The 23,001-nt window shown below is 45.9% G+C and overlaps 1 protein-coding gene across 3 annotated transcripts in view; it reads left to right on the forward strand.

Annotated features, from left to right (window-relative positions):
- Positions 1-23,001, forward strand: part of LOC111217493 (RNA binding protein fox-1 homolog 3-like) — a 284,790-nt gene that overhangs the window by 230,759 nt on the left and 31,030 nt on the right. Inside the window, exons 4-5 of one of the 3 annotated variants that reach the window (XM_022739388.1) lie at positions 12,595-12,897; positions 20,922-21,065. In XM_022739388.1, the coding sequence (XP_022595109.1) occupies positions 12,595-12,897; positions 20,922-21,065 (447 nt within the window). The remainder of the gene's footprint in view (positions 1-12,594; positions 12,898-20,921; positions 21,066-23,001) is intronic. The other 2 variants (XM_022739389.1, XM_022739390.1) reach the window with 2 other exon arrangements.

Genomic DNA, 23,001 nt, shown 5'->3' on the forward strand with positions numbered 1-23,001 from the left:
TACTTATTCTATTTGGGTCCTACTGAAGATGTAAATCTTAAAAAAGGGCTCACAAATGTATGGTTTCATTTTTATAAAAGGATTTTCCTCACTGCGGTTTTTAGCAAATGTCACCTAAACATTGCATTTGTTGGGGACTACTTTCAGCGGCGGATTAATCTACATTTAGTGCTCCTGTGAGTATTTGCAGCAGCAGGACGGTTTGTGTGGGGTCAAGTCAGAATGAAACACAGTGTGTGTGTGTGTGTGTGTGTGAGTGTGTGTGTGTGTGTGTGTGAGTGAGAGTTCACTGTAATGATGGAACATGTTACTGGGTGCAGTACGACAACACTTGTTCGTGGAATCAATTCATTCTCAGTTTCCGTCTTCACGCGGGATTTGCTGACAGTCAGAGAAATCTAGAATATCACCGCCCTTCTCTTTTAACAGTAACAATGCTGCTTGTTATTGCAGCCTCATCCTTATTCTGCATTTTGTCTTAAGGATACTGAACACAGAGAGAATCCGCCCTCCAGTTCACATCAAAATGTCACCCTCCTCATAATGTGCCGTGCAGTTTGACCTCTGTGTCTGTTCGGGGTTGGAGAAAGAGCAGCTGGAAGCCCTGTTCATGCAAACTTTGTACTAAAAAGAAATGAGTGGTGATTAATTAGGAGAGATATATCTCTGCTTCCGCCTCTCTGTTTCTGTATCTTTCTCTCTCTCTCTTTTTTTTTTCTTCTTCTCTCCGCCGAGGGGGTAGATGTTTATAAAGAGTAGATATTGCAGTGCAGCAAAGCCAAATATACAGCCTCGATCAGAGAGCGGAGCTGCTTCAAAGATGGTTTGATCTTGTTTAGATTTTGATAAACATGATCAGAATGTGAGCGGTCTTCCACATTACAGTACATGTATTTGTTTGTGTGTGTGTGTGTGTGTGTGTGTGTGTGTGTGTGTGAGCGTTGATTATTTTACATGTAAACAAGGGCCCTGCTGTGTATCACTATTACAGCTTGTGTCAACATGTAAACATTGCACGGCATCAATCTTGCACTCAGCACAAGTGGACAGAGCTATTATGTAAAAAGCCCATTTGCCCGGCATATCCTCACCAAAGATGGCCTCTCGCACTGGGAGGAGCCTCCTCCGGCGAGTATTGATAGGCTCATTGATTGATTGACGCTCCCCAGTGATTTATCGATTCATCTCGGTTCCAAATGAGCTACGAGTGCTTTCCTGCCCAGATGAAAACAACCACCCTCTCTAACACACACACAAGCCCTGTAATGAGAATTCACAGACTTATTTTGAGCCGCATGGCACCCCCCCCCCTTTAAATCTGATCAGTTTTATATTTCTTTTTTCTTTTTTTTTCAAGGGGTGGGGGTTGTAGAGATACACCATGTGAAATTGGAAATGAAAATTGTTGCATGGTGTTGTGCTGTGAGATCTAGAGAAAGATTCACTAAGGTAAAGCACTTTACCCCATCACTGTACAAAGTCAATCTCCTCCTCCTGAGGTTTTCGGAAGAGTTTCAGGGCGTCCTTAGGTAGTTAAAAGTGCATCGACTGTGGATGGGCTAGTGGGATGTGTAGATTAATGCAGTGGAAAGCCATCCCTCAAAGTGCTTAGAATAATTAGAGTCAGGCTTCCAACAGAATGGGCATGTCACTGGAGGAAATTGTATTTTTATTTACTGTGTCGGGTCTCCCTTGGCCTCTCTCTCGCTCCGTCTCTGCCTCTCTCCATTTGTGCGGCGACGGGGCTCGGTATTCAGGAGCCGGGCGTTTCTCAAAGTGTCTTAAAGATGCTGTCAGCGCGCCGTGATGCATCTCTCGGATTTGTATCTCCGCGTGTTTCCACGTGTGGGCGCACACCATTTGTATTCCGCGCAGGCATTCGTATTCAGGAGCCGATCCAAGTTCCGTAGGTGTGCATATTCACATACGTATCGGAAAGCTGGAGACTATGTATGTAAATCGTCCTCATTAGCATGTGTTTGAACTCTTAAAAAAACGTCCATACGTGTGAAGGTGCGTTTTTTTTCTTTTTCTTCATGGTTTTCTCCAGTGGTTGAAATTCTAGTATTATACTCGAGTATTTCCATTTTACAGCTGCTTTGTACTCGTAATTCACTACGTTTTTAGAGGCGAAGATTGTACTCTCTTTACTCCACCGCGTTTATCTGACAGCTGCACTCACTAGTTACTCTGCAGATTAAGGCTGCGTCACATATCGTTCACTAATTCACTATTTACTTCACAGGGAAATCTGTGTGTGCGGCTACGCGGTGCCATTTTCAAGTATATTTGTAATGAATTCAGGCCAATTTATAGTGTGTTTGCTTTCAGTTTGACATTAAATGTTTGTTTGTTTTATGTTGCTCAGGGTCAAACAAAAAAAGAAAAAAGCTTTGATTCACTGCTGACAGTAAAACCTGGAAACTTCCGGGGGGGGGGGGGGGGGGGGGGGGGGGGGGGTGAAGACTCTTTATAGACACTATATATAGTCTGTCACATGATCAAATTAAAATCACAGAGCTCTCAGTTAATGACCATTGATTGTACACTGACATTGTAGGATTAATTCAAGTTAAAAAAAAAAACACACGTACGGGATACTACATACTAACATCAGCTTTTAAAATAAGATGCATTGTTATAGATTTAATCACCAAATGGTAGGTAAAGTAGTTATTAGTAAATTAGCTCCACCTCAAACAGCAACATTAAGTGATGCTCAACAGATCAACTTTCTCTAAATGATACTCATATTTTTTTTTTACATTCTAGTATCGTTACTTTTACTTCTGACTGCTCCCTCCACCCCATCTGGTGTGTGTATGCGTGTGTGTGTGCATGCGTGTGGCTGCGCGTTGGCTTGCACACAAAGTGTAAAGGCATTTCCCATCTCAGTGCAGTGGACGCTGGTGGACAGGAGGAGGGCCATTGATAAATTGATCACAGTGAAATTGTGGAGTAGTGAGACATGCTCTAAATCCCTCCCCCATCGCCACACAACCCACACACACACACACACACACACACACACAAAAACACACACACACACACACCACAGCTCTGGCATCAATTATTGTGGATTGCGTGGTTGACAGAGTGTAAACCAGGTGCCAGCCCTCAATCCAATTAAAGAGATTTAATTGGAGAAAATAAATGGAGTGTGTCCACAAAGTGCAGGTCTACTCACATTTAGTAGATTTTTTTCTTTCTTACCTTTTTGAAAACTAAGGTTTTGTTTATGAAAGGCCGATTGAATCTAATAAAGCCTCAAGGCTGCTGCTTTTTCCCAGACTAGCTTACTCCACAGGTCAGTAATGCAAACAATCCAATTTCTCCCGTCTGAGAGCTGTACTGGCATGTAGAAATGGGATTATTATCTAAAACGCGCCCAGCAGGTGTTTCTGTGATACAGTGTAATTTTAGGAGGGTGATAGCATTCGGCGTGGCCCAGGCTTAAATTCCCAGAGGTGCTTTTAAAAAGGAACATCTAACAAATAAGTTGGCAAATCTGCCACTCCGGCCTGTTAGCATTATCACCGCGGAACAGGCCGTCATAATGGGGCCGTTTCCCCCCACGAACTGATTTCCCGTGCATCAGCGAGCGGTTCGTCTGCCGTCGCCTGTCTGAAGCGGCGGCCATCGCTCGCTCGAGGAGTTCGTGGAGCTACAGAGAGGCGTCTGAAGCGGTCAACGTGGCGCTCACAGTGGTCCCAGACATTTTTTCCAACACCTAGCTCTCTATTCTATCCAAAATTGTCCCCCGGGGATAAGAGAGTGTGGCTCATCCCCATCGCCACCCCCAACCCCTCCCCATCGACTCCTTGCGAGGGACAGACATGCATAATTCAGGATTGTTATCTGTCTGCCGCTAACCCCCTTCTTCCCCCATACGCACACACATACACGCAGATTTGCAATGAAACAGTCTGACTGCACATCAATGATTCACCAGACAGCACCCCCTCCCCACCAGCAGCAGCACCGTTGAGGGAATCGTATGGAGCCGACAGGGACTCCACAAGCGTGCAACTTCCTATAATTGGAAGAAAAAAGGGGTGGTGGGGGGGGGTAGCTGTATCAGGGATCTGGCGAGTGCGGCATAGGTGTTCAAACAGCCATTCAGCAGTGTCAAGCAGCAGATGGGCGACTGGGTGCGAAGGCTGGCCCAGTCGTTAGCCACCGGAAGAGACGCCGGGAGAGACGCGACGCACGTGCCCGGGGGGGGGGTTTAAAAAAAAGAAAGAAAGAAAGGGAGAAACACTTCAGAGTTTGGATTCATCTCTGTGAAGGAGACAGATTTTAACTGTCTGAAACACAGCGGCACTGGGACTGCAGAAGGCTGCCTTAGCCTCCCTCAAAAATAAAAAAAAGAAGAAGAAAAAAAAAAGAAATCCCTCCGAGCTTCCTGCTGCGAGCATCTCCGCTTCCCCGGGTTGCCCCTGCCTCCTTATCCTCTTCCCCTCTCTCTCTCTATCCCTCTATCTCTGTCTCTCTCTCTCTCTCTCTCACACTGCGCTCACCTTTTTTGTTTCTTAAACATCACAGGAGCAAATCAGCCCGACAAGCGATTGTACAAGTTTTCTCAAGCTTTCAAGAATTACCACCATTTCATCACGGATAATCACAGTTAATAACCCTTCTCATTAAGGAGACGAGAATCACGGGTCATTAATATTGTTAATATCTTCTCCCTTTCCTTCTCTTCTATCTCTCTTATTCCCCCTCTCTGCGTGCCAGAGGGAGCGGAAACAAAAGGATGACTAAAAAAGAGCTTAGCGCGACAGTGATTAACCGATCGGGGTAGATGGACTGTGATGAATCAAAGTTATCTCTCAAATCTTAATAACTGGAATTAGCCCCTGATTAGATGAGCTTTGGCTACAGCAGGGAGTAGTCTGCATTTTCACTTCAAAGAATCCCGCCCATGTAAACCTGTCCCTCCCTCCACTGCAGAGCAAAGACAAAAAAAAAAAAAAAGAAAAAAAAGAAGGCAAATAGGCCAATGGAAAGCAGAGCGATAGATTATAAAGGGAGTCATAGGAGAGCAGAGATAACGCAAACGACGTTGTTACACCTGTTTTCCACCCCACAATTTGCTCATTGTCGTTTGCCTTCTCCCCCGTTTATCTCCCTCTCTCAGTTTCCCTCTTTCTCTAACATGCTCGGGGTCCAGTGGGAGGTGTCAGAGTCTCTGTGACAGGGTCATAATGAGAGTGGCACTCTCCTTCATTTGCATATGTTTGCCATTGTCACAGCGGTCAAGGAATGTCATGTCGAGATTCCTGCATGCTTAAGTAATGGCATTTTGTCCCCACGAGGAACTCTGGCCCCCGTATCATAACCCCTGCGCGCGGGGGAAAAAAAGACTGAATTAACATGACAATCAGCTGATTCTAAAACAATTGTTGGCATTTTTATCCCCTGCGGAATTACAAAAGACTCATCTGTAATCTGAGCAGCAGCACAGTGGCAGTGACGACACCGCGGAATTGATTTACGGGTTTATATGACCAGAATGGCTGAACATCCCCGCTGTTCAGTTATCAGTTTTTCATTTTATTTAGGTCTTTATCGTAGTGATCAATAGCAATCTCAAAGACATTGTTGGGTTTGGGGGGCGGGGGGGGGCGGGTTTTAATAGAATAGGTGTCGATATCACTTTGTTCTGACAACTTTAGAAAAACAAAAAAACGAAGAGGAAAAGTAGATGAAAAAGTTCTGGTGATGGGGTCAGGGCAGCACAGTGTCTATTCTCGCTAATAAATGAGTCTAAACACCAAACTGGATGCATCCCACAAGTTAATCCAAATTCTGACACCCAGTCTGGAGTAATTAGTCCCAGATGTAAATATCTGTTATGCAACAAAAGAGGCAACAGCACTGAAACAGACAATTATCTCCTCTTATGGCGTTGGCAAAACGCTTTGAGTCTAACCATGTGTAACTGATGGCTTTTTCACAGGGCCTCTAGGCTTATTTGGATGTGTTTTTGTTTATTTATTTATTTATTTTTTCCTGCATTTTTTTTTTTTTTACCGTGCAGCGCCTGAGCCCAGACTGAGCGGTGGCTGAGACAGACAGGTTCATTACATGTCACAGGAGTTCAAAGTGATCCTCTGTCTACTCTGTTTATTAAGTGGCGCTCCGGCGTCTCTGAGGTATAGTAACACTCGCAAGTCGCACTGCTAAGAGCAGTCCCATCTCGGCACGGGGCTCCGCGTGCAAGCGCCTCCGCTGCAATGTAATGAAGAAATCGGCGAGGGATTGAGGAAAATGAACTCTCTTTCTAATACCTCCATCCGAGGACGTGGAGCAAATAAGTGCTCCCAATAACGAGGAAAAATCACGTTAGAGGGGATGAAACATATGTGACATGTGAAAACGATTAAGCCTCTCGGAAAAGAGCGGCAGAGACATGCACAAAATCTAAATTGACTTGGACCTCGAGCGAAGACACCCGAGTGTTTATTTTCATGAATTGATTTTTTCACAAATGAGGTGGAAAAATGGAAAGATGGGAGTTTGCAAGGGAGGAAATGTGAGACAAAACAATAACCCTCTCCCCAGCCTATTTGAAATCATAAACCTGCTGTAGTGGTGAGGAATGCCGGGGTTTGGTTCAGGTGTGTGTGTGTGTGTGTGGTGGGGGTGTTGTGAATCTGCATTGAACTTGGCTGCTTCTTCACATCTCCCCAATCTCTCTCTCTCTCTATCTCTCTCTCTCCCCCAACACCGGGCTGTAATTGGCTGACTGGGGGGGAGGGGAATAGCCGTTGCACCGAATATGTTCCTCATCATGAGGAACTCAGCGGAAGGTGTTTTGTTTCTGTTGTTGTTGTTTACCTCTTGTGAGTTTCTCTTCTCTGGCTCACCTTGGATTCACTGTGTGGCATGTGGTTGTAATTAACACATGCCGCAGCCTCTGGTGAGCGTTAACAGAGAGAGCTGGAGTTAGATCATGTGGCTCACCTAATTAAAATGGACCCGGCTAGACGGCTTTTATTTATGCGCCTTCAAGACAAAATGAATGCCAGTTGCCTGTGGAAATCATCTCAGGCCCCTCTTTTCTCCTGCCTGCCTGACTGTCTGGGTGCGGGGCTACAATTAACCGAGCATCAGCAGCAGAGCCGGGGACAACAAGAGGCTTTCATGCAGCTGGCTGAAAAACCACTCAGTGTTTCGTTTGTGTTGCATCAACTGATTGCCGCACGTTGGCCTCCGCTGAGCTGCGTTACACTTTTCGCTGTAAACTCTTCTCGGGGGTTTGCGCTGTGACGGCCCAGCGGGATTTGTCACAAGTTGGCCGCTGTCACTGACAGGCGGTCATTAAAAACCAAATGAGCATTGTTCTGGTGAGGAACGCTCGGTGCGTGATGCTCCGGATGAGGCGGGAACAATTTTCAGCCACTGAAAAGCTTAAGATTCACTTTAAAAAAAAAAAAAAAAAAAAAAAAAAATGTTGTGTCATCTGTAATCTGACAAAGCAAAGTTGCTTGTGTGCATTTTCCATGAAGGAATGAGGCAGCAGTGCTTCATGTGAAGTCACCATTAAACTATTCATGCTGTTTGGATTACGCACAAACGCTGCAGAGCTGTTCATAAATCTATTTGAATTGCTTAGTGTATAGAATCAGGAGGAGGGTTTCTTGCTTCAGACTATTAGTGTCATACAGTAGGGAAGCATGTAAAGCAGTGAGGCCTCCTTTGCTGAAAAATGATCCTAGCCGCATGTGACGGAGCTGAAGCCATAAAGCTGCCCACTCCATCACGGCTCCTATCGCCGAGATTGATCAGGCCCGCTCCCATTTGAGTGATTTCCCTCCGGATTCGATGCAGCGCAATTAGTCGCATGCCCGTATTTTGCTTCCGCGCTGCTCTTTGACCCTCCATCGCACGTATGAGTCAGTGCAGCACTCTGCCGATATGAGTTCCCCTCCTAACAGCTCCTGTATTTGCACAGCCCATCTCCTCCCGGCCTCTCAATACCGTCCCTCCCGACGCCGCTAAAGAGGATCACGGATCGCTGGCGGGCGGCCAAGTCGCTGTACCTGCTGAGATGGAATATAGCCTTGACCATCTACGGTGGGGTTAGCACCAGTGAAAGTCTGTGTCTCGCTCTGAGTGCGCTGTGCCGGGAGTTTCTCTCAGACTGCCAGCCTCAGCAGCGAAACGTCGTCACAAGGCCTTTCCTGACCTCTTTGGCTCCTGATGCTGACTGTAAAAACAAAAACTCCGCTCCAAAAGTGATCTCCTTAAGTAAGGGTTTCCAATCCAATTTTACGCAAGGAGAGTGCTTAAGATTAGAGATAGTGTTTTTTATTGTGCTCTCCAGTAATAGGAGTAGAAGGGGTGAAAGGAGAGATAGAGGGAAGGAGGGAAAGAGGAATGGAAAGGATGAGAGATCGATAAAAGCTGCTCTCTCTGGTTGCCTTTATTCTTCGTCGTCATGTCCGTGGAGATGAGGTTTAGGCGGCTCGTGGCAGCAGGCCATGTAAGGGGGGCATTAAAGTGCCGCAGAGGGACCTGTTCTTTCCCCATAAACAGGCCTGCAGGTAGAGAAAACGCTCACCGGGTTCCCAATATAACGCGGCACTCGTCCGCAGCCACAGTGAACAGCAATCTCTTTTCAGTGGAATGAGACGTGCTGTGTGTACCTGACTGGTGCGTCAGGGAGGGCTTTTCATTAGGCGCCATGGATTATCTTGACGGCGGCGAGCCGGGCCTTGCGAAAAAAAAAAAAGGGTGCGTGGTCGCACTGGGACGAGCACAACTCCCCTGATTTGCATGGTCCTTTTTTCTTCTCCCAGTTCATTTCCAGTTGAATAACTCGTTTGTCACATACATCAGAGGAAGGCGAAGATCATACGAGAGCCAGCGTTACTTTGTGTTTCACTAATGAGGCCTGTACTCTCCGCCTCCTTGCATTTGCCTTGCTGCCCCTTTGAAACACAGCAGCATGGTGCTACAACTCTTTAGTAGTTTTTCTTTCCCCGATACCGAGCTCCGGGCTGTCATCCTGTTTGCGTGTCACTCGGCTCCGTGTGTCCTGTGAGCGTAACGAGTCCGATCCCGACCCGAGCACAAAGGGACACTCCAAGGCAGATGACGATTTAACAAGTTTAGTAGAACATGTCATGAGTAATGCGGAGCTGGGGCACGAAGATGAAACAGAAGAGTGAACAGTGCCGTTCGTGAGGAAAGTAAACTAAACCACGGGTTTCCCTAAAGTGAGGAACTGACAAATAAATAACCGAGGATATAGCAAACAAGAAACTAAAACCAAAAGCTTTCTTACAACACTCAGCAGAAACAGGAAACAGAACAAAGCACTCATAAAAAAAAAAATGTCATGAAGGAAACCATTTTCATTTCATAACCAGACAAGAATCCACAGAAAACCATCTTGGAATATCGTCAACAACAGCTGATGATTAATGCCACAGTCCACACTCTCACACAGTGTGTTTTTACATATCTCACTCTGATCATATTTGGGATACCACAGCTACATGGAACACAAAGGATCCCGACTATTGAACTCCGTGTATACATGATTCCAACATTTTCCACAGTTCTGACTGTGTGTTGCTGCAGGTGTGTGTGTGTGTGTCTGTGTGTGTGTTCCAACTTAGTTACCCAACCAGTTCAGGACGAATCACATTTGGTCTCTGGCGACCAGGACCACTGCTGCGTTGACCACAAGATGTAATCACTAGTCAGGGAAAGACAAAAGCAACACCGCCGTCTACCTTCAGACTTTCACTGTCAATTGGGGCAAGCAGATCATAGCGTGTTCATCATTACATGTTGAATTGAGAACACGCCCATGCGCAGTGATCGCATGAAATACGAAAGTCCAATCGAAGTAATAACGCGCACGAGTGTGAGGTAGGGTTGTCAGACAACCAAACATGGCAATCCTGAGGTATCGCTGTGACGTGATCTACCAGCAATACATGCCTGCCTGTATTTGATTGGACAAAACAGTGCGTTGCAGCCGAAGTTGAGACACGTTCAACCTTTCTTTTTTTTTTTTTTTTCCCGGCTGCGCTGTTTGGCCGGACTCCTGCGGTGCTAATGCGTGTGCCTCCTCGAAAACACTAATGAGGAGTCTGAGCTTTTTGACGGCCTAAGGTGCCGACGGTATCCCGGATCCAACCAGTCAGTAGTCCAGCTATCATAATGAGGCTTCTCAGAACTGGAATAAGGATTGTGATGCTTATATGGCGATGTTTTCCCAATCATAACCTTGGTATTATATAATCGCACTCCTCAGCAAATCCCTTAAAAAACACTGATGAGGACCATGGGCGTCGTCAGTCTTGACTGTGACTAACTAAAAGATCAAAACTGGAGCTTTGATCTCCTCCGTGACATGACCAGTGTTTGATGTACAGTCAAACACAGCACCTTCTTGTTTCCAGGCTGCTGAGCTTTCCGTCTCCACCGGACAGTCGAGTTACCAGCGCGTTGATGGTTTGCTCGGGCTGGTTCAAAGCAGGACACGGGAACACTGGTAGTACTTTCAGCTGTCATACCAGGAGGTGCATCTTTTTTTAGGTAACCAGCCCCATTCTCCTTTAAAATGGGTGCTTAGAAGTTGAAAATTGCCAACATCAAGAGCTTCCTTGAATTAGAATGCCCCGCAATGCAAGTGTGTTATATAATGCCATGACTGGAGGGAGAGGAAAAGTAGAGCACAGGGGTAGAGATTAAAAAAGTTTCTGCATAAAAAGAGAGAGAGAGAGAGAGAGAGAGAGAGAGAGAGAGAGAGAGATGGGGGAGGGGGGGGGGGCATGAAAGGGAAAAGGGGGGAGGAGGGATTGAGGGAGAGACAGAGGAGCTAGAAGTGTAGCATAATGAAAAAGAGAAGGGTGTGTGGGGGTGGGGGTGGGCAGGGTCAGGCAGGAGGAGTGAGGGTCCGGTCCTGCAGCCCTGAGGCCCGGCAGAGGCTGCAGGAAGCCGGTCAATCCTTCTCCCCTCTCAAGGCTTCGCTCTTTTTTCATTTAGATAATGGAGCATTTCCTTAATTGGCAGAGCCCAGTTTATGCTGAGGTTTGTTTGCCAACACGTCAGAGTAGAATTATTTCCACTACATTTACAGCGTAGTGTTGCTCAGCTCTCTCTCTCTCATTAAAACCACAGCCTCCTTTCCTGCCCAGATAGAGCTTTCTGTGGAAATCTGCAGAAGGAGGCCAAACACCACAGCAGCAAAAAAAAAAAAAAAAGAAAAAAAAAAGAGAAAAGAATAAAACACATTTATCTCCTATCTCACCATCCCCAGCCAGCTTGTAAAGGAAGGGACAGAAACTTCTCTATCTGTTTACTGTTATTGTTTTTCTCCAATCATAAACCCTTACTTCTGGCTGCTATTGTGTGCTTTTCCCTCCGTCCTCTCTTATCGAAAGAGTTATGCGTTGGGCTCGCATGATCTGTATCTTTAAATTTGATTGAGGGTATTTGCAGGGGGTGTTATTGGATTTTGGTGTTATTGTCTCACCTTTTCCCTCTGTGTTTTTAATGTCGGGATGGATATCCGCTACAGCAGCACTGATCTTACTGTTCTGCTCATTAGTCTGGATTTGCAGAGCCTAGTGCTTCGCAACAATAAGACATGCACTTCTGTAGTCCGGCCATTACCGAGTTTAACAATGTGCACCAGCCAGAAAAGTCCATTATTTCTGCAGCTCATCATCTCAAGCATCCACACGAGACAAAGGGTGTGTGAAACTGCTTCATTGAAAAGGGGCTATCTATCACTTAAGTCGGGGGCAGAGGCTAAAAAACATATGTGGTGTGGATAACACATACTGCGTGTTCTGGAAGCATACGGAAGAATGGGAGTTATATGAATCAGACAAGGCTTGGTAGCACATTTATTTTGGGTACTGACTGAAATGTGAAGCAGCGCAATGCTTGGTCACATTCTTAGTCTTTCTTGATTTAAATTAAAATGTTGCAAGTTTTTGACGTTACATTTTGCCAAGGTTTCTTGGTGCGTTTGAGATTTCAAAAGAGGTACCAAAAAAAAAAAAAAAAACAGAAAAGTACCGTTGCAAAACTTTGGTATCGTTTTGGCATCTGTATTCCAAATGATAGTCTGAGACAGAAACAAAGGAAAGCGGTAGTGAGCGGGAAAAAGGCTCATAAAGCGAGGAGGAGGTTGGTGTTAAAAGTAGGAAAGTGGAGCTTGGAGAGGGAGCAGCTGCCAGTTTAACAGACCTGTCATTGAAATCAAAAGCCCTAATCAAAATTTTATCAATTAATTGATCTTTCCTCTTGTGCTTTGCCACAAGTGCAATTGAGATTCCCCCTGACTCTTCCCCCCTCCAACAGCGAGCCATGCTCTACAACATAAACTGTGTTCATTAGCGATGATCAAGGAATTCCCTAATCTGAGCTGAGACGTGATATGATAGCTGCCTCCCCCTGACTTCGTTGGTCTGCAGGACAAGTCTCCCCCGGTTGCCGTCCGAATCGCACAGGGGAGCTCACACGTCTGTTAATGCTGGTTGCACAACTCAAACAATGCACTTAAACTTCAATCTCAACTCCTGTTCTAACACTTCGCCTCCTGTTGTGTGTCTCTCACAGGGTAACCAAGAGGCCACTAACCCCCCAGAAGCGATGGCCCAGCCGTACACCCCAGCCCAGTACCCACCCCCCCCACAGAATGGTATCCCCGCAGAGTTTGCGGCACCGCACCCGCTTCCAACACAGGACTACACCGGGCAGAGCCGGGTTCCCGAGCACGCCATGACCCTCTACACGCCCACACAGACGCACAGCGAGCCGGCTGGCACTGACAACAGCACGCCCGCAATCACCGCCACCACGACCGCACCGGTCAGTGTCCTCCATCATCTGCAAACACTGTTCTCAACAGACTGTCAGCAAGTAAAATATATTAATATTATCTTTTTTACCTTTTTTTTTTTACATAACATTGTGTCTGATGTTTAGAGAAAAAGTATAGGCTACTGTTAAAGGTCCCATATTGTATAAAAGTAGATTTGCATGTGTAGTTTGATTATAAAGCAGGTCTAGGTTCTATATTAATACTGTGAAAGTATCAAAGCCTCAGTCCACAGAGAAATGCACACAGCCTGTATTCAGAAACTGAGCCTTAAAACCAGCCGTAAGGATTCTGGAATTCTTGGATGTTAAAGCAAAGCAGGCACTGCTCTCAGCCATGCCCCAAGCCCCGCCCACCTGGACCCACCATCCAACCTGGCAGGATTTGGTTTCTCTGAGTGTGTAACGTGAAATCTGCTATATTTTTATAAGATCACTCAGAAAACAAGAGCACCTCCTCTCTTCTGATTGGCTGACCTGTTGTTACTACAGCTCCAGAGAGAAACCCGTGAGAGGAGATGTAAAACTACATTGAGATGTGTAAAATATGGGACCTTTAATGCTCAAAACTTTTTTGAAGGTAGCATATACATTATTTTTAACATCAATGTGAGCTTGCCAATTTGTGAATGTTGACTTTTTATCATTAACGAAAGAGATGCTAACGTGTGTGAGAAAAGATGAATCTTAAATGATTTGTTTGCTACTTGTTTCCCCTCCCTGACTCCCCTTGTGTGACTAAGGAAAGTTTCGACCACAGCTTTAGCATCATTCGTGCTCCAACAAGTCTGCCTACTTTCTATTTTGTGCCCTAATGCAAATTTACACATGATTTTAAACAAGATATAAAGAGATTACTGCAACAGACGCTACAAGATAATTTGATTTATTATGCAAGTATAATCCCTCTGTGTCAGTGTAATATATATTTTAATTTTTGGTTGTCTTTCTTAAGTGAAACCCTGTAGCGCCATTATGTTTACCCAGAGCTGCATCTGCAAATTTTGCAGTGGGACAGTACTGTTGTGATGGAGTACATCAAAGCCCCAACCCTGGATACACATACTCCTCACTTGCCAAGTCATTTGTCCTTTTATTTTTTTTTCTGCATCGCAAACACAAAAATGACCTTTCTTAATAAAAAAAAAAAAAAAAAAAAAAAAAAGAGTGTTGAGAGTGAGAGCCAAGCAGAGTGAGAGTTACAATATACTGCACATTAGTGAGCAGCAGGAGACGTGGATGTCACGGCAAAGCCCGGTCCTTGACGATGGAGGTGAACTTGATTGAAGGTGCGCTGATGAAATGAAAGTGCGTTTCTGAAGAGCCTTAAAAAAAAAAAAAAAAAAAACCTTGTAAACCTGCGCTGTTTTATTTATTTGCGTGAAGGTAGATTAGACATGCCGTCGACATGAATGATTCAGGACCTCTGACAGGAGGATACACCCTCGCCCCATGATTTTTTTTTTTTTCTTTTGGTCACAGTTAAAGGAGCAAAAGAGAGATGCATTTTTTAACCAGCCCAAAACTGTTATTCAGTCAAATCAGCTGACCCTCTCTAAGTGCATCCAAATGTTTGAGACTTTCATCTAAACATTTTATCTTCTAGAACTGTGCCAGAGCCTGATTATACTCCTTCTTTTTTTTCCCCACTCCTTTTCACCTCATCATAAGAGTGCATATGTTTAAGTTATAGGCACTCTGAGTGGAAAACAAACCCCTGGCAATGCAGCTCGTTTAGCTTGGAAGTGAGTGAAATTCTAAATTATACATTATACATTTCATTCCTGTGTACAGATATGAGATGCCTTGACCTGAGGTTTACCTTCACAAGAAGCAGATGTAGATAAAAGGGAGGACGACTTAGCTCCAAACTTTAGAGACATGTCTAGAAAGATGGATAATGCTGGCAGAGATGAAAAAAAAAAAAAGACCTTCAGACCTTCTTTTTTCCTTTAGCATGAAAACACCTGCTGAGAGAGGTCACGGCGAGGCCACAGCCCTCCTGAGAGAGATCTGGGTCACTCATAAAGAACACTGTTAATAACTCCATTTTCCCAGCCTCACAATTACCGTACGGCTACGAACATTTGGCGGCAGGGGAAAGTGCTTATACGGCACAAGCACAGCGATAGAGCTGCATGGCGCATTATCATCGGCCTGTAATGTAGCAATGTTTGATTTGAAGATTTGTGTGACGCTCTCCAACTGCTCCACGGTTATGCGCCGCACTTACAGTAATGGCTGACACACAAGCGAGTTTAAAGTGAGGAGAGACTTGGCAGGAGGTTTCAGCCTCCTCCTCCTCGTCCTCCTCCTCCTCCTTCCCCCTCCGACACTGTACACCACTCCGACACTCTCTATCCCTCACCGTCTTTTCTCTCTCTCTCTCTCTCTCTCTCTCTCTCTCTCCCTCTCTCCATTTCGCATTTGATTTCATTTCATCTGTTCACCCGCTGTGAAGAAAGCCCAGAGATGGTGGCCAAGGGGAGATGAGAGCTCGCCTCGCCTTCCTTCATGCTCTTCCTCTTTTGCTCCGTCCCCGCTTTCCTCCATCTACATTCTCGGCATCCACGCTCTCCCCACTTCCACCCATCTTTTCTCAGGGAGGACAGAGAGATGAGATTAGTGGGGTGTAAACAGAGAGGCTAATCCTCGGGGGCCGCTGGTGTAGTGTCGCCCACCGCTGTGTTCCCCAGCTTTAATGACAGACCCAGCCTGTTTGCTCTGGGTGCCACAGACGGGCCCGGGTGCCTTTGATTAGGGCACCCTGCAGAAACACAGATTGAGGGAGCAGATCAGCTACTCGATGCGACACCCCCCCCCACCCCACCCCCTCCCTTGGCTCGACTATGCTGTGCTCAGCTCCTCTACCCCACGACGATGCTTTACTCTGCACATCTACTCGACTTAAAGACTTAAAAAGAGTCAAGAGAGAGTGAAAATTCAGTGATACGTATGGATTCTGTGTGAATTCCCTGCAGAGAATGGAGAGAGTGTATGTTTTAATGAGGCGCAGGGACTCTCTTCACTTCTCCTCTCTGTTTCTGTCTGTGTCTACCAGTCCCCCCCCCCCCCCCCCCCCCCCACGCCGTCTATACTGGGAAGGTGGCGTTGTCCAGAGCCAGACCTCTGGGACCTCGCTCTGTGCCATGTTCAAACAAGCTGACTTGAAAGCGGGCGACTTGAGGAAGAGAGGCAGCCCCCAACTTTTCTCCAAATCCTTAGAGATGAGGGTAACAAGAGGGCTGCCAGGAAGCTCTGCTGGAGAAAAAAAAAAAAAAAAAAAAAAAAAAAAAAACTGAGCTCGTTATCTGGCTCAGTTCAAATAGTCTGAGGTTTGGTTGAATTTCATGAGTAATCATTCTCTTTTCAGATAACAAATTAAGGCAGTGGCGTTAGGGCAGCACTCAATTCCAGATTTTTCACAGCCCGTGTCAGCGGCATGAAGACTTTCCAAAGGGTATTCTGGGTTCTCTCTATAACATAGAGACACACACACACACACACACACGCACACACACACACACACGCACACACGAACACACAAGGGCATGCTGAAAACATGGGCGAACACATGCAAACATTCACCACGTACACGCACACACACACGCTCTCGTCGCTCACGAACTGTGTTTAAGGGATCGGGACTCCACCAGGGGTGTAGCTTTCAGAGGCGGTGCTGATGGCAGCACGCAGGCCTGCATTACAAATATTACGTATTATCTGCAAGTGGGAGGAGCTGCTGATCCCCCACCCCCAACACACCCCCACTGTAAATCCCCATTTCCAAAGATATTATAGATTTCCTCAGTGTAAGAACTCTCCTGGATTATTTAAAGGATAACATTGGTGATATTCTATGTTTTTCATTGTCAACAAATCGCATGAAAAATAACTCCGCTACACCAACACCTGTCATTTAAAAAAGTTATGAACCCAACTGAGGTCCGTACGGAGCTGTAGAGAATCGTTACACTCCTAATAAATATACAGTTTGATTTTTGAAAAAAAAGAAAAAATAAGGCTTTTAGTGGTTTCCTACAAAAAAGCTGGACACTGTAGTTTTTTATCAAACACGCAGGGGGAACAGTGCATTTGCTGGGGACTGTTTTTAGCGGATTAATCCACATTTGGTGCTCTAGTGAATATTTGGGGCAGCAGGATGGTGTGTGTGGGACTGAGTCAAAACAAACGTTTGTGTGTTTGTGTGTGTGTGTGTGTGTGTGTGTGTGTGTGTGTATGTATGGTAATGGAAGAACATGTCACACAGTGGCAAAGAGGAATACCATATACCAGGCCTTGTTAGTAGGACACCTCATTGTTTCATTGTTGGTTTGTTATTTTGATGGATTTTGTTGACTATATAAAAAAAAACTATATATGCTTACAATTTAAAGATACAGTAGGTGGTAATGCTGTGGCCATCACTTTCAATTGTTTATATTTATACATTTATTTCAGAGAAATCATTTTCTTTCTGCTCTAAACACAACATCACCGATCACCCTCAGCCGCCGTTATTAGAAGAGCCCGTCAGTTACAGCTGAGAACCATTTTTGCAGATTTCATCCAAAAAGTTGAGCCGGAATCTGAACTTTTAGCTCAGTGATGCTTGTTATCGAAATGGGCTTGTATCTGTGATATTCTCATATCCTATATTTTCTAACACAGTTGCTCGTCTTCTCGTATTTTTCAAGTCCCAGAGATTCGCGTCCATCCAAACCTTAGAAATGCCCCAACAGTCAATCACCGCACATTGTCTGTGCAGAAATTGAACAGGACTTTAACTGTCCCCTGAACGCCTCAAATAACTCCTCCCCCTCTACCTTTTGCTACTTTAAATGAATCCTGAGGGGGCGGGCAGTGCTTCTACTCCACACTCACTCCCTTCACACCCCCCCCCTGCTGTCTCAGGTGATGGAGGGGATATATTTGCAGCTTCTTTAGAAAAGGAAAACAAACAGTGGAGGAGCGGGAGAGGAGAAATAATGAATTAAAGCTCAGGCATTATAATTCTTGTGAGCGAAGACTCAGTATCCCCTCCCACCCCTCCCCCGCCCCCCATTTAATCGGATGTAATCTACCTGCTTGGCAGCATTCCAATCAGATAGTTTCAATTATGCTCTTGTAATGCCACTCTGCGAGGAGGGGGAAAGTGCTGAGCAGAGCACTTTGCAGGCGATTTGCAAATAACAGCAAGGGAGTCTTTTAGAGAAATGACTGAGCAGGAAGCCGGAGAGTTGCCGGAGTTGACAGCTCTCTCACTCTCTGGTTTGCTGGCTTCGGCGGTGACGGTGTGTTTTGCATCCCTCCTCCTCCTCCTCCTCCTCCTCCTCCTCCTCCCCGTGACAGCAGCTGTCGGGACAGTAAAGTGCCACTGAAGGTGGCCTCCTATGGTAATACGGAGGTAATTATTTTCCACTGCAACACCACCATTTCACAACCAGGCAGGCAGGTTGGAGCCTCGGGAGCGACGCGCAGAGGCAGGCATCCCGGATCTCAGTGACACTCCAAGTTATTGAGTTAGTAGGATGCAGTCTGGGGTGCTTGGGAGTCAGCAATTCGGCATTTGTGTTCTCCGTATGTGTATTTGCCCCCGATGTCAGCGTGCTGCCGGCCTGTCTGAGCGCAGAGTGAAAGTTAATCTGGATGTTTGCAAACACGCAACTGCGCCTGCCGTGATAAAAAGCCAGACAGACAAGAGCTGGAGGACAGCGGTGCTCAGTAGTCTGGCAACATACGCTAAAGGTCGATAGTGTCATGTGTGACCGATGAAACAGATTGACCCGCGGGGCTCTGGTACCTTGTCACCCTCCACGGTCCCAGCATCTGTCTGCAATGTGTCACCCCCAGGGCCCAACATGGCTACTCAGGCTATTAACCTCCAGCGCGCGAGGACACGGCAGAGTTAAGACCCCTCCGCCCGTCTCTCTCTGTCACAAATCCACTCCTTACCAGCCGGCCCGGCCGGCTCGCTGCGTTTTCCGGCTCCCGTGTCCTTCGCCACTTGTTAACCTCTGGTCTGGATACCGCCAGACCCAGGCGGGACTTAGGAAGCTGCCACCAACCTGCCCTACCTGGATCGCTGCAGGGGAGACAAAGTGGGACCTTGAATCAAACAACTGTCACTGTTAACAATGTATGTCACCGTCTCGGAATGGGCCATAAAAACCAAATAAATGACAGCCATTACAGTGGAGATTGTGATTATGATAATGAGAATAATAAAGGCGATCATCATTACGATCATGATGATAATGATAATACTGTGATGATGAATTATAATGAATAAATCCCTACCCCATTTCCTAAATGGTGGGAAATGTATCACTAAGAGAGGCCTGCAGCCATCTGACAGCCTCAGAGCAGGGTGAGGGACATCAGTGTGTGTGTGTGTGTGTGTGTGTGTGTGCATGCGTGTGTGCGTGTGTGTGTGTGTGTGCGTGTGTGTCATTTGAACCATTTGTACTCCGGCAACAACCTACTCCCTTTTCATGTCTGTATCTCGGTACAAGATTGTGTCTGTGTGTGCGACTGCCCAGCCAGTGTATAGTGTGTTTGCCATGCTCACAGAGCACTTCCCAGGAGACCTTGCAGTTTACATATCACGTTCAAACAGCTTTTGTGCTCAATATATATTCCACTCTCCTGTTTCTCATCCTCCCCTCCTCGTCGTGGTTCTTTATTTAGTCCCTTCCCACAGTCGCCGGCACTAAATCTCAACTCATTTCTGTTCGTTTTCATCATTTGCATTTGCGTCACAGCTTAGGTTGTTTGTTCACGCGCTCAAGACGAACTTTGTGCACGTTTTCCTGAGGAGTGACCTCCCGTCGTCGGGCCACAAGAGCAATTTGCCGCTCTCTCCTGGAAACAAAAATGGAAGCCGTTGCGATGCGGTTATAGATTAGCAGGGAGGAAATAAGGCAAACGGTTTTGTGTTTGACTTTGACACCACGTCTTTGCTGTTCACCTCCTGTCTCCTGCCAACAAGTGTGTGTAGGTCTCTGTTAACCAGGACTGGAGATACACCTGCTATTACCTATACAGCTCACCAATTAACAGGGTGTAGCCTGTTTGCTTTATTTGCCCAGTCGTTATGCTAAGCTAGGCTAGTTGTCTCCCGGCTCTAGATCCATATTTAATGCTCGTACGTGAGATTGAAAGTGATGTTGTGATTTAACTCTCTTACAGAAAGCAAATAAACACACCTTCCAGAATGCTGAACTGCTCGTTTAACCAAACAGTGTTTTAGTGTCTTCAATTTTACCAGCCCTTAACCACAGAGATGAGAGGTCAGAAAACTGCAGACAATAAGTGTAACAGTTCAATGCATTTTGAAAGACACTCAAAAAAACGACCTATTTTTTCGAAATATGTGGGCCGGTGCAGATGGACTTGTCCCGCTACAGAGCATAAAGGAGAGGATAAACTACGCCGTTGACCAATGAGGTTTTCTCCACAGAAAATACATCAGAAAAAAGAAACTGCCTCAAAAACAAGGTCCATCTAAACAGACAAGCCACCAGCACCCTCAGTGAAATCCATCACGGGTGTCACGGAGAGAAACAAGTGAATTTGTCATGGACATCAGACACGTCATTTATATAGAAATGTCAGCATAGCATTCTCATAATGATGGAAACAACAACGCTGAGGGCTTTGGGCCTCGCACTCTGATGCCTGTGTGCAAACGTCACCAATAATGTGTCTTTAGTCTAGACATGTCAGGGCTCTGTGGGATCTATATCCACGCCTTTTTGTCAGCGCCTTCAATCTTCCCTGTTGCTCAAGAGCTAAGTGCAAGAGATTAATAAGTGGATTTGTAATGCACAACCTCAGGTTTGACACTATAAGTCATCGGCTGTTTATCGCTCTGGCTTTCTCACCAGATTGAAAAATGGCAGACGCTGAGTAAGTTAGTCAGCCAGGCCTCCCAACCCCACCCTGCACCCCGCCACCCTCCTATTTCAACCCCCCCTCCCCATACTTCAGGACCGGGAGGTACAGTATACTGTAGCAGCTAATGAGCAGCTTGTGTCTTTTCTGTGTTTGTTTCCCTCTGGCAGACAGATGATGTGACGCAAACAGAGGGCTCTCAGCAGCTCCAGCTCCAGCACTCAGACTCTTCAGAGAAGCAGCAGCCCAAAAGGTTACATGTCTCCAACATTCCCTTCCGCTTCCGGGACCCTGACCTAAGGCAAATGTTTGGGGTGAGTACCTTCAAGGAAAACTCTTGGGTCTTATTTATTTTTTTGTAGTTTTGGCCTTTATCTATTGGTTATGGTAACGCTGCATTTGTCAAGTTCATTGCTGAGAACGTTGTAACGACACAACAAAAAAGTAGTCCTGTGATCAGACAGGTCGTAAACAAATCAACTTGTCATAGATCATCTAAAGACGAACCAGCTTATTAGGAGGTAAAACAGAAATGTAGTACACCTGAAACGATGTTGGTAGAGATCCTCCACCTTGCCTGACACAAACAGCTCCTCCACTAACAGCAGTAGAAATTATTATTACACTTTATGACTATTTTTTTTTTTTTGGCTTATTAACCTTCATGAAAAACTAGCAGCGTTGCGGCGGCCAAATCACATTACACAGACCACATATTTAATGAGCATGGCCGGTGCTTAAAAAACTGTCATCTGGTAACTACATTGTCAGGGAAAAAAAAAAAAAAAAAAAAAACCTCTTCTGAGTTTTTACAAGTCAGGAAAAGTGGAGAAAAACAGCCCAGTCAGTCTCAACCAGGTGCTGATGTGCAAGAAAAACCTCATTGCTGCAGGCCAGACACCAGGCTGAGGTTAGAGGAGATATGCAACCCAGCACCGGTAACGAGTTCACTGTTCGTCACTGTCTTCTACCCCGTCAAGACTGCTACTTAGATAGACCGAGTCCCCAAATGTCGTTATTAGAAATGAACTTGAACTTGATGAGGACTCTGTTACTATTAACAATAGGAATGATGGATAAAAATAGAAAATAAAGTGGCGGCGTTATCTTCCATGTCTTCTTTCTTGGTCACTAGAGGTACACACACATCTGAGTGTTTTGTTCTCAACATGGAAAAGCTTCTTAAGTAGCTTTTAGACCATCACAGAGCATTAAATTGCCTGCTCAAAGTGGGGCTGAGGAAATTATGTTTCCTGATTACCTGTTTAGAGGTTACACACACAGGGCAGTCAGCTGCAGACAAAGGCAGTCATATTACATATCAGCATACCAAAGGTCCTCAACAGGAATTCTCTCTTTCTCTCTGCCTCTCGCCCAATTAATGAGGCGATGAATATTTCAACAGCTCACCCTTGTGTCTCACAAAAGCCTCAATAAGAATTGAACCAAACATCCCAAATTCAATAACGATAATGGATCTGAATGGAGACGATGGCCAAAAATGTACTTTAAATGTTATGCGCTAATTGGACCATTAGAACCCAGAGGCGTTAATTCTCATCGTTATGAAGACAACATCCAGTTGATGATATTAATTACAGCCCTGGCTGTGGCTTTATAAATCGCAGACAACATGGCTGCTCTCTCTCTCTCGCTCTCTCTCTCTCTCTCTCTTTCTCTCTCTGATTGTTGGCTTTATTGTTCCCAGCTCTGGTGCAGGTCGTGTGGAATCCAAATCGCCTCAGTAATTAGCTCGGAGGCTTTGTGTGCCTGGCCCGGCGTGTGCAGATATACGATACAAAATTGATCGCAGCCTACCCAGTCCCCCTCAATCAACCTCCTCACCCACATGTTGCCATATCCTCCTGTTACATTCCCCCCCTACCACCCCCCACGCCCACCCCTTCCCACTTTTGTGGTTTGGCATCAGTAAGAGGATTGTGGGATTGATTGTCCTGGGCAGTGCTTGGCAAGGAGATAGCTGGTCTGCTCCACCCTCTGACATGGCCTCCACAATGGGCCTTTGTGTGATCAGTGTGTGGAAAGCTTCATCCCTCTAGCTCTAATGGCTTCTGGAGCGCCACCGGCTCAATACGCCATTACTGTTACGCATGAGTGAAACCCACAGACATGCAGGCGGGAAGACAGAGGAGGAGGAGAGTGGAGGTGCTGCACGGGCCCCTAGAGAAGTCTAAGCCCCGCCAGGAGCTCCATCTGCTCTCACACAGCGTGGACAAACGTTTCAGCAAA

Source organism: Seriola dumerili, unplaced genomic scaffold (genome assembly GCF_002260705.1).
Source record: "Seriola dumerili isolate Sdu_G_001 unplaced genomic scaffold, Sdu_1.0 BDQW01000044.1, whole genome shotgun sequence".
In the NCBI taxonomy this organism is placed as follows: domain Eukaryota; kingdom Metazoa; phylum Chordata; class Actinopteri; order Carangiformes; family Carangidae; genus Seriola; species Seriola dumerili.